The sequence below is a fragment of the Cyrtonyx montezumae genome, unplaced genomic scaffold (genome assembly GCF_038088225.1).
Source record: "Cyrtonyx montezumae isolate F1298 unplaced genomic scaffold, pur_monq_1.0 scaffold_17, whole genome shotgun sequence".
NCBI lineage: Eukaryota > Metazoa > Chordata > Aves > Galliformes > Odontophoridae > Cyrtonyx > Cyrtonyx montezumae.
The window spans coordinates 28,767,432-28,784,538 of record NW_027071903.1 but is presented as its reverse complement, the minus strand read 5'-3'; the positions used below and the strand labels follow the sequence as shown (position 1 = coordinate 28,784,538).

The window sequence follows — 17,107 nt, the reverse complement described above, 5'->3', positions numbered from 1 at the left end:
GGTGGGAGGTACCCCCGCATCGAGCCACAAGTGGGAAGATGCTCCAGCACACCTGCATTCCTTTGTACCAAGACACCCAATGCATGGATGGGGGGTGCGGGAAGGAAATAATGGGGCTGAAAGCTGGACGCTGGGAGGCTGCGAAATCCACCGTTTGATAATGATTTTATAAAGCCCAAAAGATGCAGCATCCCTGGTCGGGCACCGAGCCCCGCTGCCGCAGCGCTGGCTCCCTCCGAGTCGGGCCGAACCCCCTCCTGCAGCTGCGGGCTCGGGGGGCGGCGCGGGGAGGCTCGGCCTGTGCAGCCCCCTCCCTCCTCCCGTCCCTCCTCCTCTTCCTCCTCCTCCTCCCGTGCCAACCTGCTACCGCCTTTGTCAGCGCAGCCCGGCGCTATGGCATCCTGCTGGGGCTTCGGGCTCTTCCTCCTCCTTCTCTTCCTTCTCCTCCCGGTTGGGAAGCGGCTGCTGCAGAGGAAGGGGCAGCCCTGACGGCCACGCTCCCCTGGAAAGAGGCAGGTGGAGCCCCAGGTGAGCCCCGGGAGGGGGGACATGTGGGATGGGGTGCAGGGGATGAGTGGTCCCTATCTGTCAGGAGGATGCGGGGATTGGAGGAGGGGAGGTGACCTCGACACCCATATCCCCCCGAGGTTGGAGATATGGGGGTGCAAGTTGGAAGCTCCCCGTGCTTTACTGGCACCTGGGGGTATCACCTCATTGTTGGGCTCCCCCAGAAAGGAGGGGACTCAAAAATCTTGAAACTCCATGACTTTGGCACGGAGCATAGTCCCACGCAGATCATTCTATTTCTGGAGGTGGCCAACACCACGAGCCCCAGCCTGGGCCCCCAAAACCCTGTTGGAGGTGCTGCACCTCCTGGATTGAGGGAGCCCATCGGATTGAAGTCGGGTCTGGTGTGGTTGTAGGTTTGCCATGCAGAAAGGCAGGCTGAACACAGATGGAATGAATCGCTCACGTTTGACTTGATCTATGTTTGTCTGGCAGTGTTTGCAGTGGTGTTTGTTTCATTGTGTGCAGAAATTTTTGGGAAATTTTTAATTTGGGTGTGCTCTGATATAATGCATTGGCAGGACAGTGTTTGTGTATGTTTGTTGGCCAGTAGTTGGCAAAGAATAACTAAGAGCATATGATGCAATAATAATTCAAGTAATTTATTGCGTGGTTTTAGACTGATTGTTTGCACTTTGCCAGACCATACAAAAACCTTAACCTGTGTTACATAACTGAACTATACAAATAATAAGCCTGATGGTATTGTGTGAAAAAAAGACCTATGGCAAACCCTGTTTGACACTGCTGTGGGGACACACTGCCTTTACCCACAAGTTCTTCATCAGTTGATGCCCTGGAAGGCTTTGGAGACTGCTGGATTTTATCGGGTATTTGAAGTGTGGAGTCTCTTTACAGCACGGTCTCTGCTGGGAGCTGGATTAGCACAGTGTGCTTTCACAGGGCTTGTTCAAACACAGTGCCAGAAAACTGCAACTTCTCCCATTGTCAGCCCACACCAGGTGAACCTGGATGGGGTCAGTGGTGGAGATGCCCGTGGAAGGTGCGCTAAGTGTACATTGTTCCCATGCAGAGCAGTGCAGGTGAATGAGCCCCTCCAGGCTGCCTGGCTGCAGCCATTCCTCCCCTCTGGCTCCAGAGGAGTGAATTAAAACCCTGTCAGGGCAGCATGGTGTGGAGCCAGCACAGCTCCCTCCACCCTGAGGGTATGTCCTCTCCAACACCGTGTGAGCCATTGCTGCTTGAGAGGGCTTATCCATTCCCATTGCACGGACAGGTCTCTGAAGTGCACTTTTGAGTTTTCTTTTCAATGAGCAGAGGCAGGGAGAGGCATAAGGCATGCGGGGAGGGACATTGCTTCCACTAGGTGGAAAGAAAACAGAGCTTGGGATGCTTGTCCATCAGCGTTTCTTAATGTGTGGGCAGCGAGATGTATTTGTGAGTGTGAGAGAAAACAAAAACGGAAGCCCATCTCCATGCATTCCATGTTTCATGCAGTGCACCCTGCCTGCCTTGTTTTATTGTATCTGGTGCAGGGAAGACAGGCTGCAAGATTTATGAGCTGAAGCTAATAGTAAAACAGCATATTACAGCCTCTGTATTAATGTTCTCCTGCACTGAAGTAGCTCTCTCTTCCTGGGGGAATTGATGTGAGGATTGCATCTATCTGTGGCTGAGGTGATGGTGCTATAGGGTGGCCCAGTAGTCACCAGAACAAAAGCAAAGCAAAGGGAGATGGAAATGCTGACTCTGGTAACCACATCTGTGTGAGTGCTGGGAAACAGGGAGAGCAAATGTCAAAGGCACCGTGAGCTGGGAAGGAAATGAGGGAGGGCATCATGGAGGGGGATCATGCAAGCTGATTACCAGCAGCTCTGATGTGGGCTTGTGCAAGGCACCTTTCCACTGCCGGAGGTGTGACTTGGAGTCCTATATTGGGATTGGTGTGCCCCGAAGCAGTGGGGCAGGGTTTGGTCTGAAGGTGTCAAGCTCCAGCATTGGGTTGGGCCACCAGAACAGAGAGCAGCACATTCTCTTCGTGATGGAGGCTGCCACACTCTTGGTCTGTGCCCCCAGAGACTGTGAGCAGCTTTGTGATATGATGAGAGCTCTGCTTGCTTCTTTTGGTGCAGGGCAAGAAGGCATTGATTTGCGGTGAGCCAGGAGCTCATCTGCGCACAGTCGGAGCCAAAGCCCATCGACTGCCCGTGCAATATGATGCTGCACAGTCCACGCTGCGATATAATTGTGCTATTAGGGCTGCAGATGTCGGGGCTGAGGAAGATAAGTCCAAGTAACTCTCCTGGAGTTAATAGAAGAAAATCATTAAGGATGAAGTGTTAAGTGGCTTGTTTGATCAGAGGCTGTCTCGCTGAGGATAAATAAGCTGGATCCTGACCCTGTGCCCAGTTAGCTCCGTGTCTCTGGAGGCCAAAGTTAGTTTTGGGGGGGCTGAGTGCGACTGTAAGGCAGGAGGACTCAGGTGGAATTGAGGCCATCTGAGCAGCCCTCAGCGCTGACGTGCTTGCATTCTCTTTGCTGCCTTTGACTGGTTCATGACTCTGTGCCCTCTCTAAAAGTTCTTCCTGTTCTTATTTTGGAGCTTTACATTTATGTGCCATGTCCAGGTCTATTCTGGTCCAGCTTTGAGAGGTGATGAACGAACACAGCTCCAGTGCTGGGGATGTAGCAGTTCTTACAGTGACTTGCCAGGAGACCACTGCCTCTGTCATGGGCATAAGAAAAGATGGGAGACCCTAATGTGCCACTAAAAGCCTGGGCACCAGGTTTGCCTAGAAACAAGATTTGAAGGCTGTCATATATAATTCTTCTGGGGTATTACAACCTATTCTATTCTTGCAGCATGAATCTGTTGTCTGTTCGACTGGCAGAGTTTCTGAGGTTCTGACACAGGAGTGCTCCCATTTCCATGCTAGTCTGAAGCCCAATGAACCTTTTACACCTGAGCCTGTTCACACCAGAGGTGTCTGTGAACAGCCAAAGGGTCGAAAAGGGGATATTCCAGATCCCAGCTTGCTTGCTTCTCCTCAAGGCCTGTGTCTAATTTTGCAATCTGCCTTCTCCATTCCCAACTCCTGAAGCTCAGCCTCACTTCTGAAGACTGTCCAAATTCCCACCTCTACAGGTTCAATTCTCTCATCAGCCACTGTTTCAATGCCTTTATCACCTTCTTGTTCCCATGCTGCCCTATTACCTGGCTGCCAAGCCTCCTTGCTGGTGCTGGTCCAGCTAAGCAATGTAAGACATGCAATTACCTAGAGCTTCCTCCAAACCCTACTGAACAATGTCAACACTCTGCACCTTGGAAAGCAGGCTGCACCTAAGTTGTAGGACAAGAGCTAATGACTTTAAGTTGCACCACGGGAGGTTCAGGCTGGGTGTTAGAAAAAGCTTATTCTCAGAAAGAGTGGTGATGCGTTGGCATAGGCTGCCCAGGCAGATGGTGGAGTCACCATCCCTGGAGATGTGGCACTGAGTGACGTGGTCAGTGGGTATGGAGGAGTGGGCTGATGGTTGGACTAGATGGTCTTAGTGGTATTTTCCAACCTTAACGATTCTATGATTCTTTATACTGGATTCATGAAATTTAGTTACCTGAGAGGAAGATGAAATCTCTGACAGGAAGAGTACTGTGAGAATGGCTTTGTACAAAATAGTAAATTTTGAGAAACCCTACCTGGGCTCTCTTCACTGGGATGAGAGAGCAAAGACAGTGCGCTGGGAAACATAGAGGGAATAATGGGTTGATGATTTTAAGAAGTATTTTATGGTGAAGTGACTAGTGGTGTGTTTTAGCAGGAAGATGAGTGGGGAGAAAGCAGGGCTCTGGCAGACTGGTGCAGCCAGAGCAAAGTGTACATCTGGCTGTGAAAACACATGTCTAGGTGTGGATTTGGTGAGAATCTGTGAAGTTCCAGAAGGCAGGAGATGTTTGCTTTTGCTTGTATTCAACACTGAGTTGGCAAAACGACAGGTTGCCACCATTTTCACAAATGGCAGATTTATAGCACGCTGAAAATTGAGTTGCTGGTCTGGTCCCTGGTTGCTGGCTCCACATGTCAAGTTAATTCTGGGAGCACTTGGTGGCTTTGGTGGCAGATTAGAGCAGCTTGGACCTAGCCAGGATGCTTCATTTCCTAGTAGTGACATGTCAGAGAGATGCAAAGGCAGGGTGATAAAGAGGCTGTGCACAAGCACACTCTGTTGATAAAGAGGAAAAGGGTACAACCATCTTCCTCCAGCTTTCAGCATTACTTTCTGCAGCTGAGCACTGAGCGATATAACATTTCTACTATCCTGTCAGTTAGCAGAAGAGCTGTGCTGCTGTGCATAATACTGGAGCTTTGAAAGCAAACACATGCAGTGGAGGTGCTGGAAAATCCCTGTAGCCGTTGGTTTCTGAGCGTGGTGTTTACTATCACAGGGACACATTCATGCTGTTGTTACTCACCTCCTGATCGTAGGCAGCAGGAAGATGCTCCTGAAATAAACAGCCAAATCTGCATAGAGACCTCCTTGCAGGCAACTGTTTTTCTTTTTTTCCCTGTGGACGGTGCTGCTATGAAAGCTGATGTACACTGGTACATCTGACACTGATAGTGATCAGCAGTGTAACATCAGGTCAAGATGAAAGGGAATAGGAGAGGGAGGACTTCAGTGCTCCTGTTTAGTGCTCAGGAATTCTGATGTTTTTGGATGGGAAGTGACTTTTTAAAGGAGTAGGAAGGAACCATGAACGCCTAACTTGTGTTTTGCCATTCAGATAGATACTCTGCACTTGATACAGGTGGAGAGACTCATTCCCAGGGACTACTATGGGTGGGAAGTTGTGTTGTTCCTATGGGTAAGAATAACAAAGCGACCAAGGATATGAATTGGCAGATTGCAGCATTCTGTGACCTACCTAGTCCTGTAAACTGCCTTCATCCTTTCCAGATCCCTAACAGCCAGAGTTTGGTTTCCACTCTGAAAGCAGGATTTTACAGCCTTCCCAATACGTTTCTCGCATCAGCTGTGCTTGCTTGAGCTATTCCCATTATCCATAGAAATGAGCAGCCTTTGCTCCCCACCTCTGCCTCATCTCTTCAGGCTGGTGAATGGAGCTGCGCTGCCCAGCTTTCTCTGGGAGCACATCACTGAAGGGGATGTGCTCTGTCCTTGATATTTCTCAGCCTTCAGATGCTGTCTGATTGGCAGCTGGCCCTCTAGCATCTGCTGTATTGGTTTCAAGATTGTAAGATTTTTTTCCTTAACTCTTTCTGCTCTTCTCTCAGTTTGTGAAAGCCCATTAACAAGCTGGTTGTAACAGTACATCTGCCACGAGTTCAGACCCTGCAAAGCTTCTGCTGTTTATTCACTTGCTCATTTTGGCAGCTACTGACACAAACAAACCTCCTTGGATGAAATCCTGCTTCCATTTAAACATTATTGACTTTGTTGATGCTAGGATTACAGCCTTGGAGGTTGGAAACTTGAGAGTGGGTTATACAACCAAGCCCTTGATTGCATGACTATGGAGTCAGGTCCCATCTGTGGCTGAATTACAAGGTCCTGGACATTATATGTGGGTGACTTACAATCTTTTTTGTTTACTGTTGTGTGTTGCTATAGAAGTGGAACACAGTTTCCAGCTAAACAACAAAATACCCTTAAGCTATGGAGGCCAACCACGAAACTTCGCTCTTCCTGGTGAAGATCTTGGAGGAGCTGGACACAAAGCAGAATACTGTTTCTTACCAGGATCTCTGTAAGTCACTCTGTGCGAGGTTTGATTTGTCCCAGTTGGCCAAACTCCGTAGTGTGCTGTTTTACACTGCTTGCCTGGATCCTAATTTCCCAGCGACTTTATTCAAAGACAAAATGCGATGCACTGTAAACAATCAGCAATCAAAGAAAATCATGGTGGCAGCAGATATAGTAACGATATTCAACCTCATACAAATGAATGGGGGAGTGGCCAAGGAGAAACTTCCAGTTGCAAGGCAAAAAGTGAAGAAGAAGGAGTCCTTTGAGTCATGTAGGTCTGACACAGAGATCTGCAACATGGCAGAGTGTGTGCCCAACTGCGAGCTGAGCGAGCAGGACTTCAGCCAGGGCTTTGCGGTCAGAAGGTCATCAAAATGCAGAAAGATGGACTGCAAAGACTGCCAGCAGTTTGTTCCCTCATCAGAACCCAACTTCTTGCTTGGTGTTAACAAGGAGATGAAGGGCCGGGCTGCCTCTCTGGACAGGCTGCAGGCTCTGGCATCCTACTCCATCGCCACGTCTCCACCGTGTGAGATGCAGAGTACGTACTTCCCCATGAACATTGAAAATGAGTCTATTTCAGACCAGGACTCCTTGCCTATAAGCACAGGCCTGAAAGAAACTTTTATTTCAAACGATGAGCCATTTGTGATGCAGTCGTGTGTCCAGAAAAGAAATATATTCAAAGAAGATTTTCATAATCTGATTGCAATCTCTCCCAACTTAATACCATCCAACAAAAAGCCAGAAGATGGACACAGAGAGCCTCAGAACAGAAAAGAAAGCTCTAAGCAGACTTTTTTCAACCACAGTTTTGAAATGCCATACAGCAGCCAGTACTTGAATCCAGTTTATTCTCCTGTACCAGATAAAAGACGAGTGAAGCACGAAAGCTTAGATGATCTTCAAGCTTCAACATATTTTGGTCCAACGACTATTCTTGGTCCCCAGGACACCAAAAAGTGGACTGGAAAGCCAACCAAACAAACTGCCTGGCCAGCTAAAAGCTGGAGTTTGAATACTGAGGAGGTACCTGACTTTGAACGATCATTTTTTAATAGAAAGCAGTCAGAAGAGAAGCCACGGTACCAGAGCTCAAACAACCCATCTCCAAACTTCCCTTCAACTGACAGACATCAGTCCTACCTAAATCCAAAGGATCAGCAACCCATTATGCAGACAAACTATGCTGTGAAACAAAATGGACACAAAACCAAGGAAATTCCTTCCATTCTAGACGTGGAAAAACATGAACCAGTCAAAAAGTTTAAGGACAAAAGCATTAATTGTTCTTCTGTTCAAATCTTAAGCATTGACAGAACCTCGAGTGTTGGAACACAAACAGAGCAGCAAGTCCTTGACCATAAGAAATGCAAGGATTTGTGTGCTCATGGCCAAGCCAAGTATGGAGAGAGGCACTCTCTCAAGCACTCAGATGATGACTCTGAAATTGTGAGTGATGATATCAGTGACATTTTCCGTTTTTTGGATGACATGAGTATCAGTGGGTCCACAGGAGTGATGCAGTCTTCGTGTTACAATAGCACTGGTTCCTTGTCTCAGGTGCATAAATCAGACTGTGACAGCTCACCTGAGCATAATTTGACAAAACTCTCCAACGGGAGTGCCTGCAACAAATTAGATAAAGTGGTCCGGGCAGATATCAATAACGTGGATGATGAACTGAAAACGAGTGTCTGCAAATTAGTTTTGAGGATTGGCGAAATAGAGAAGAAACTTGAATCGCTCTCAGGCGTCAGAGAAGAAATCTCCCAAGTGCTGGGGAAATTAAGCAAGTTGGATCAAAAAATTCAGCAGCCAGAGAAGGTCAGCGTACAAATAGATCTCAACTCACTGACAAGCGATGCCGCGTCAGATGAAAGTAACTCCCCACAGATATTTCAGTGCCACAGCACTCCTCATGGAGGCAAGCTGGAGAACAATCCTGAATGGTGCTGTTCAGATGCCAGTGGAAGTAACAGTGAGAGTCTTCGAGTAAAAGCGTTAAAAAAAAGCTTATTTACTAGAAGGTCATCGAGATCTTTAACAGAGGAAAATAGTGCAACTGAATCTAAAATAGCAAGTATTTCAAACTCTCCCCGAGACTGGAGAGCCATTACTTATACCAACAAAGTTGGCATTACAGAAGAGGAGATGAAGGATAGAGATGGAGGGGAAAACAAGGACTGGCACAGAAAATCTAAAGAGGTAATTTCAACCTTAACTTCCATAATAAGCACTTAAAAGTAATCGAGTTATGAATGTCTTCCACAGTCATCACAAGCCTCAGGGTACGATAATACTTTGCCCTGCCGTGTTATTCCTGTCGTTATTGTTACTGTAATTGAGTGATTCTGTATCTACATATTTTGTGCTGAGCAGCTGCAATATGGTCAAGTTGTTCCTAAAAGCACTTCACTCTTTTGACAAGAGAGGGGAGTAATTTGGGTGAAGTCTTTGAAAGAGGATGATGTTCTTCATCATCTTCGTGTAAGGAGGCCAGGTAATTAACTTGGTGAAAGGAGCGTGAGGAAAAATGTTACAGTCTGAAATTCTCTAGAGGTTGGTTTAAAAGGATAGTCTGAAACTGCATTGTGATGGCTATTATCAAAGAAACATATTTAAAAGGCAACGAAATATATTCATGGTTTTAAATCTCTGAGGAAAAGAATCCTTGTTTGTGCACCATGAAATACAAACTGCAGTTATGTATCTGACTGTCACGGTCATTTACAAGTGTCTTAAACCCCTCACTGTCTTGTTTTGGTCAGTCAGAATATCTCTGACCATCTTTCCCAACCACTGCACACTGCTATCTTCACAGGTCACATACCTATTATGGCTGCCCTTGCACAGGGCTATGGCTGCTGCTCAGCTGCAACTGCACATGCCATGGGCACTTGTTTCAGTTTTGGGGAAGTGGAGCCTGGTCGAGGCTGCTGGGGGTCCTTCAGATCCCTTGTCTATCAGGACATAAGATGGCCTCGCTGTGATTCCTTAGGAGGGGATTAAGGACAAAGAACGATTGAGGAAGGAGAGGGTGATGTTTGAGGGGGACAAGTTCAATTGAATGAGCAAGAAGCCATAAACCAAGGGTTATTAGCAGGTTGCAGAAGAGGGAAGGGGTTACTCGTAGTAAGCCCAGCTCCTGGCATTTCTGTACATTGATCTGCCCAGGATGAAATGCTGACTTTGAAAGTCCCTTCCTCATTTCTGTGGCAGAGTATGAATCATGCTGGATTAGTACAATGGGTGGTGTGGTGTCAAGGCGGGGGAGTACTCCAAGACATCTTTCTGACAAGATTTGATCTGGCAACACAACTCTGGAAGCATGCATGGGGCTCTTAGCTTTATCAGGTCAGCTAGGCTTTTCTGCATGTCAGGGCTATTTTCAGAATAGTATATAACCTGCAAACAGTACAAAACCTAAATTTCCTTTTCTGCATCTTCTTTGTGTTCATGTCTTGGAGAACTGTATCTGTAAAATACCTCTTTGATCTGATTGTGAGAAGAGGGTGGGCAAACAGATTAAGGCCACACAAAGCCTCTGTTCTAGCTGGTACTTTTCTTATTGTGACCTAAGAAATATCTTATGTTGAGTCTGAAAGGGATAACTCTGTTCTCTGTGTTTAACTCCCTCATAGTCCTGTTTCTTCTCTCAAATTCTTTTGAACCCTATTGCAGGCAGACAGGCAATATGAAATCCCACAGCCACACAGACTCCCCAAACAGCCAAAAGACGCTTTCTTGATTGAGCAAGTCTTTAGTCCTCATCCTTACCCTGCATCACTCAAGTCACACATGAAAAGCAACCCGCTCTACACAGACATGAGGTTGACAGAACTGGCTGAAGTGAAACGCGCCCAGCCATCGTGGACCATAGAAGAATACACGAGGAATTCAGGGGATAAAGGCAAAATTGCAGCATTGGATCTACAAGTGAGTCCCATTTGTCTAATGTGAACGGCTTGTTTGTGAATGGATATTATCAGAATATGCATTTAAGAAAGGATTTGGATAGCTCAGGAAGGAGCTATTTAGTGTTGAGCCACTAGTCTGACTGATCCCTATCCATCCTAGCTAAGGACAAAGAAAAATGTGGATGTTTGATTGCTGAATGATGGTCCTTGTCAGGTCAGTGCTCATTCTTATTCTGTAATGGAGAGATGTCTGCTAAGCCATCACAATATTGGTAGTTCTAATGAAGAAGACAAGGATAACGGGTTGCAGAGATGAACTGCTCCCTGCTCATAGCAGAGCAATGGTGCAGAGCCTGGCATTGTTGCTTTTTCTTTTATCCTAGTTCTGTCTGAATTGTTCACAGGGAATTAGTGTTAATACTTTTTCCATTTTGGAAACATAAAACAAAATATTCATAGGAGATGTTCAGTACCACAACCCTTTTTGAAACACATCTCCGTTACGGCATTGAAGTGGCTGTTGGAGACTACAGTCACATGACGAGCAGACCAGTTAATGATATGTCTTGTTCACATCTTAGTTCAGCTTGCAAATGTGTGTGCCTCTGTGGTAAATCTTCCAATAGTCCCTGCTTGTTCACATTGCAGAGTGCCATCTGGTTCTGTTCATTTTGAGCTGTATCACATATAGACTTCCCTGAGCAAATGATGCACTCCCAACCACTAATGGGCCAAAGCAGAGGTAGTCCCATGCCACTTTCCTTCCTTCAAAGTCAAAAGGGGACATCCAGGGTCTTTACTGCTTCTCTGCTGATCTGCTCCTACCAGGGTGTACAACTCATTAATGCAGACATGGCTAAACCCCCTAAAAAAGAATAACCAGCGGTCTCTTCTACAGCAAGGGTAGCAGAGTTGGTTAGTAGAAGGCAAACCCAATTTTTGGGTTTATGTTTTCCCACAACCAACAGCATATTTGAAATTGCAGTCCTCATATAGAAGGGTCAGGCTGGATGGGGCTCTGAGCACCTGATCTTCTGTAGTCGTCCCTGTTCAGTGCAGGGACATTGGACCAGATGACCTTTAAAGGTCCCCTCCAACTCACACGACTCTGTATAGCAGCACGTAGAGCCGGCAGGGGACTGGAGCTGACCTCAGGCATTTTGGGCTGCTTGCAGGCCTGTGCATGCCCCAGAGCAGAGCAAGCTGCCTTGGCTAGCTGCTGGCCTGGCAGCAATTGGAGCACACTGACCTACAGCCCAGGGCAGATCAGCAGTGCTGCTCTTGGATTGGCAGTTTATGCAATCACCCTCATGGTGCTATAGTGCAACTTGCATGAATGTTCATGCAGGAATTTGGGCACAGCATATTTAGCTTCAGGCTCAGCTCATGCAAACACCCTAATCCTCACCAAGCCTTGCTTCTTGCTGTAGCTGAAATGCACTCAGAGAGAAACCAGGCAGTACAGGGACCTCAGCTGCCTGCTGCTCTCTGGGAATTAAAAAGGGTTTACCAAATTCCTTCTCTTGTCATTGCAGCCCATGTGCTGTAGTAGGAATAGGCTGAAAACAGTTCTTCTGCAGCAAAGCAGCCCTTATCTGCTGTGCAGAGGCAACCGGGGAGGTGATATTTGGAAGCACAACTCCCCTGGGAGAAGTGTTCTCCATCTGGTCCTTGTAGGACTGCTTTCTTCCATGTAAGCAGCTCTGCATGACTGTGAGCAAACCAGAGAAAGCAGCTTAGTGCCATCGTTTATCTTTAGGATAAAGGTGATAAAACTTTATGGGTTTGATTCTCTCCCCCTCAAAGGACTGTAGGAATTGTGTCTACTCCACAAACCTCACGTCTAGACTTCGTAATAGAGCTTATTGACAAACTTAAAGAACAGACACAGACAGGCTGATGAGTGGGTTTTTCCCAGTGATTAAGTTTATTAGAACTGAAAGTAAATACATTATGCTTTAATGAACATTCCTACATCTGGCAATGAAGTGGGAAAGGAGGCTGATTAACAGTAATGGGTCCTTTTAATAATGCATCTTCTTTCTGAAGTAGTTAAAAGGTCAATATCAATGCAGAGGGGTCCGAAAGTATAATTTCCTTGAAGCATAGCATGGCTGTCTTTGCTTTTGTTTTTACTGTTGTTTGCTCGTTTAAAATTTCTCTTGATCTTCCTTTAAAGCAGAAATTGCAAAATCACATTTGAGCCAAAGGTAGCTGCAGGCGCGGGGTCCAGGCGAGATCCCAACGCTTTGTCCTGTGTAAGGAGGCACTGTCAGGCTGAATGGTGCAGTGTGGAGGCTCAGCTGATGGTTTCTGCTTCAGCTATCATGGAGATCTCCATTAAATGATAATGAAACTGTTGCTTAACTGTTTATCTCCGAGGTGGCTATACAATACTGCCTTGGAATACTTTGCATAAAGCAAACAGTGCTTTCAGGCAAAGGGAGGTTTCAGCCAGTAGCTTGTGGCCACGGATCTCAATGAGCCAATTAAAGGCTTACGCAAATCCCTCTCAAGTCTGTTGGAGTTTCTTTGTGCTGGGTCCAGCAAGCTTTGCATTGAGCCCATTATGAGCGCAGAAACGTGTGTGTGTGTGTGTGTGAGTATCCTTACTGGGAGATTTCTATGGGGGAATCTATTTTAATTTTTAAGGAAATGACCTTCTGGATACTCAGACACAGAAAACAGCTTTAAGAAAAGGATGCCATTTTTCAGTTTTTTTTTCTCTCTCTCCTTTTTCACATTTTTGCTTTCTTTTCATTTACTAAATGCAGCACAATGCCTGCTGTTTGGGTCTTCCATTTTTTTCCACCATTTTCTCTTGGAGAAAGGATGAAAGGGAAAAAAAAAACCACAAACAAGGTGGAAATGTAAAGCTCAAAGAGCTCAAAAATTATAATGAAGGAAAAAAAAAAAAACAGAAAGAAAAAGCATAAGAAACAAAACACTCAAAAAAAAAACAACAACCATGTCTTGAGTGGGCCTGTGTGGAGCCAGAAGTTGGACTCAATGATCTCTTATGGGTCCCTTACAATGCAGGATATTCTGTGGTTCTCTGATTCAAAGTTAGGGTTAGCTTTGTAAAATGCCATTCATAAGTGTGTGTGAGGAACCCTTCACACCAGCTGGGCTTTAATAATTTAGAAAGCAGTAACAGCCAGTTGCTGACATCTCTGCTGCCAAGGAGATTAAAGAGATCTTGTTTAAATGCCACCCAGGATGACAAAGATCCCAGCAAATCAGAAGTGTGTTAGGGATTCTGCAGCAGAATTACACCGCTGTTGGATTTTATTTCTTGCAGTATTTTGTTGCTGCTTTCCTCAGCCTTATGGAAGTGGGACTGGGAGAAAGGGAGTTGGAGGGACGTACGAAGTAGCCACAACTCATTTTATCCTGACAGCAGCTGGGAGGCCTTCAGGCACACTTGCTTTACTTACTGTATTGCTGACAGATCCCAGGAAGTTAACAAATGTTTCCATTTAATTTTTAGACTCAAGAATCTTTAAACCCGAACAACTTAGAATACTGGATGGAGGACATTTATACTCCTGGCTACGATTCCTTATTAAAGCGCAAAGAAGCCGAGTTCAGAAGAGCAAAGGTGTGCAAGATAGCTGCCCTGATAGCAGCAGCAGCCTGTACGGTGATTCTGGTCATAGTAGTTCCCATTTGTACAATGAAATCCTGAACCCATGGGCAGAGCCGTGACTGCAGCTGTGTGCATCCCTGAGAGCTCGTTCCGTGTGTCAAACACCCAGTGGCCAAACTGTAAGGAATTTGCTAAGGAGGAATGTCCTGAGGTTATCCCAGTGGAGAATGGTGTAAATGCAGACAAAACACAAAGCAATGAGAGAAAATGTTTTTTTGAGAAGTATTATTTTAAATAACGGTCCTTGTGTCAGCGCTGATGGAAACTCGGTTTGATTTTTATGCATTTTTAAAAGTGCAATATTTTTTTTGTTAAGAGACAATAAATATAATGTTTTCCAGGATCAGAGACTGACAAGAATCCAGCAAAAGGGCAGAATTGTCTGAGCTATGTTGCATTCAGTGGGGGTGTGAGTACCTGCAGGTAGCACTGTATAGAAGGGAATGTTCTATATGCGTTACATCGTGGAGCTATGAAAGTCTTAAAAGCTCTCTACGATGTAGAAAACTCTGAATGTATTGTATTTATTTTATAGTACTTATGTATTTCACGATCATTTGATTGAAAGCAGACTGTGTAGCCATGAACAGAGATCATTCCTATGTTCAGATTAAAAAGGGCTCTTTATATTTGGTCTTGCCCTAAGACCCGCTATCATCACTGAGTACTTAGATAAGTGCAATGTGCTGCAGACCAAAAAGATTAAGTTCTAAAGCAATCAAAAGAGGTTTTAGTTGCTTCTGTTGAATAACATTTGCATAGAGCTGGCAAACATGCCTTGCTGAAAGTATTCTTTACCTCCACAGACAGTGGAATTGTCTCAATTTCACTCCTGCCAGCCAGCAAAGCTGGCAAATCCAAGCAACACTCTGCTGAAGTTCTTGCAAATGTAGTCTGAACAGTTATAATTTTGTCACAAAGTCTTTGTGCCTTTTTTTAGACCGTAGATTAAATAGAACGGTTTAATTTTGCTATTTTAAGCCCACAACATAAATCATGGCATAATGGGTACTAATGGAAGCTCTTTTCCCGCAAGCCTTCTATACAGTTCAGATTGCTCTTCAAATTGCAGGGCTGGTGGTTACTGAGCACTTATATTAAGGGCACAGTTTTTCAGCACTGGTGGAAACTTGCTGTTTATGCAGTGCATTCAGTGCAGGGATACCTTCTGCTTCCCTAGTGCTAACATACTTAAGAATGATGGTTGAATCTACTGGGCAGTAAGAAGTCTGTAACCCCAAGAAAAATGTCATCTAATGCTTTATCCCAAATGCACATAGCAAGTTAAAAGGAATTCTCAAACTATGATAGAAACTCCCTGCCATGGTGTGTGAAAGGAAATACCCAGACAGTATTTCTCTTCTGTAACAAATAGATAGGAAAAAAAAAATCTAAAAAAAGAAGTATTTTCAAGAATTAATGTGATCTTGCTGGCCCTCTAAGGGGAATGAAATTCTTTTAGTGAGTGCTCTTTACCGAAGGTAATTTGACTCCTTCACAGCCATGCAGTTAGCTGTGAGAGCATCCCCTGCCCATCCCTCTCTGGGATGATGGGATGCACAGCCTACACCAAAACCTGTACCCCCTGGTGCAATTCTGACCCCAGTTCTGTGGTTTTCTCCCATTCCTGTACTAAGATTTCTCTTTCCTTCCAGGTGCTGCAGGTTGGAGTCACAGCAGGCAGGGAATAATTCACAGCGTCTATTTTGGGCTCCCCTTAGGCCTTCTATCACCATGTGATTCAGAGCACCTATGTTTAGGAGCTCAGCTTCCATATGTAGTAAATATAGACAGGTAGAGTAACCCCCAGGGATGTTTCAGAACTGCCAGCAAGATGTCTAATTTTAGACATGTGAATACTCTCCGCAGGGCCATTGCTCTGCAGTTTACCTTATGCACAATTTATGTTGATTGTAGATGTAGAAATCTCACTGGTTCCAGGTAGCAACAGTAAGCCCTAATGTCATTTGTTGGCATCAATGAATTTTTGAATTAGGGACATCAAATACCTTGAGGATTTGGGAGGAGATGGAGTCATGAACCTGAGAGCTCAGTATCCTAAGTACCTCTAATTTATTGAGGCGCTTTCGCCCATCCTCCCCTTGCACAGAGGCAACCCATCCCATTGAGGCAGTGGTTTCCCTGCATGCCAGCACATGGTTTGGCAAAAATCCCTAATTTGAGCTCCATTTGGCTCCCGCAGTGTCTGGGAGCATCTCAGTGGTGCCAGAAGCCCGTGGGGAAGGCAGAGCCTGGCTCCACCTCCATGCTCCACAAATACCTCCGGGAGCCGCCACCTTGCCTTCCCTCATGGAAAATGGGCATCCCTAGGCTTCCCCTATGGAAAATGGGCATCCCAAGACTTCCCATTGGGTTTCACATCTTTGCTTAAAAGAGGAGAGCAGCCCAGGAAGGAGGGACCCTTCAACCCTGCACAGAATGTATCAAACAAGGGGAGGTCCTACAGTGGAAACCTGTGAGAATATTGTGGTCAACCTTGTGAACCAGTTATCAACTACTATATGCTGTATACTACATGATAGACTTTTGTATTTTAAAAGAAAAAAATAAATTAAAGCTATAGGTACATTGTAATCCTTGGTGTGATTGAAAAAAAAAGTGTCCTAGATTGTATTATTTAATTAAAATGATGATGAGCATATTGAACTGTTTTTCGTATTTATGCCTTATAAACTTGATATATTACACATGGTAACATGCAACTGCAAGAAGTATAAAAATAAAGAAATAAATAGTATTCTGGGGGCGAATCCTGTTTATTTTTCCTAAAACAGGAGAGCTGCAGAGAGCAGCTCCATAAATTGTATGTGAAGAAGAGCAAGAACAGAATCTGTCCCCAAATGACTTTTTAGGATTTTTTTTTAAATGGGGCTTTGGTTAATGTACTATGTAATAATTTCATTTTATAAAGTAACTGTACAATGTTGCCTTTGGGTTCATTTAAATATAATACCAAATAAACTTGAAAATTACAGCATCCCAAGCTTTAATGAAACAGTTACAATAATTTATTACTCCATTGCTTTTCCTCTTTTTCTTTTCCAGGGACATCAAGATAGCCATGGGATGCAAGCATCGCGGTGTTAGATAACTAAGCACCCTATCTAAGTTCTTGGCGGAATTACTAATGGATTTCTCACTTGTGAAATAATAAGATGGCAGAAGATAATGAAAAATGAGTTTGTTGGGTTTCTTCTGAAATCTCCTTTGCGTTACATTGTCT

The 17,107-nt window shown here is 45.1% G+C and overlaps 1 protein-coding gene across 1 annotated transcript; it reads left to right on the top strand.

Moving 5' to 3' along the window:
* Nucleotides 1–421: 421 nt before the first annotated feature.
* On the top strand, nt 422–16,793 carry MINAR1 (membrane integral NOTCH2 associated receptor 1). Its single transcript, XM_065733974.1, has 4 exons — nt 422–528; nt 6,160–8,502; nt 9,979–10,233; nt 13,705–16,793. Exons 2-4 carry the CDS (start codon nt 6,205–6,207, stop codon nt 13,900–13,902), a joined length of 2,751 nt encoding a protein of 916 aa, XP_065590046.1. The 5' UTR covers nt 422–528; nt 6,160–6,204; the 3' UTR covers nt 13,903–16,793.
* The last annotated feature ends 314 nt before the right edge of the window (nt 16,794–17,107 follow it).

Coding starts and splice junctions, on each gene's coding strand:
- MINAR1 (XM_065733974.1), top strand. CDS start 6,205: ATGGAGGCCAACCACGAAACTTCGCTCTTCCTGGTGAAGATCTTGGAG. Junction 8,503..9,978: donor GGCACAGAAAATCTAAAGAG/GTAATTTCAACC, acceptor ACCCTATTGCAG/GCAGACAGGCAATATGAAAT. Junction 10,234..13,704: donor TTGCAGCATTGGATCTACAA/GTGAGTCCCATT, acceptor TTTAATTTTTAG/ACTCAAGAATCTTTAAACCC.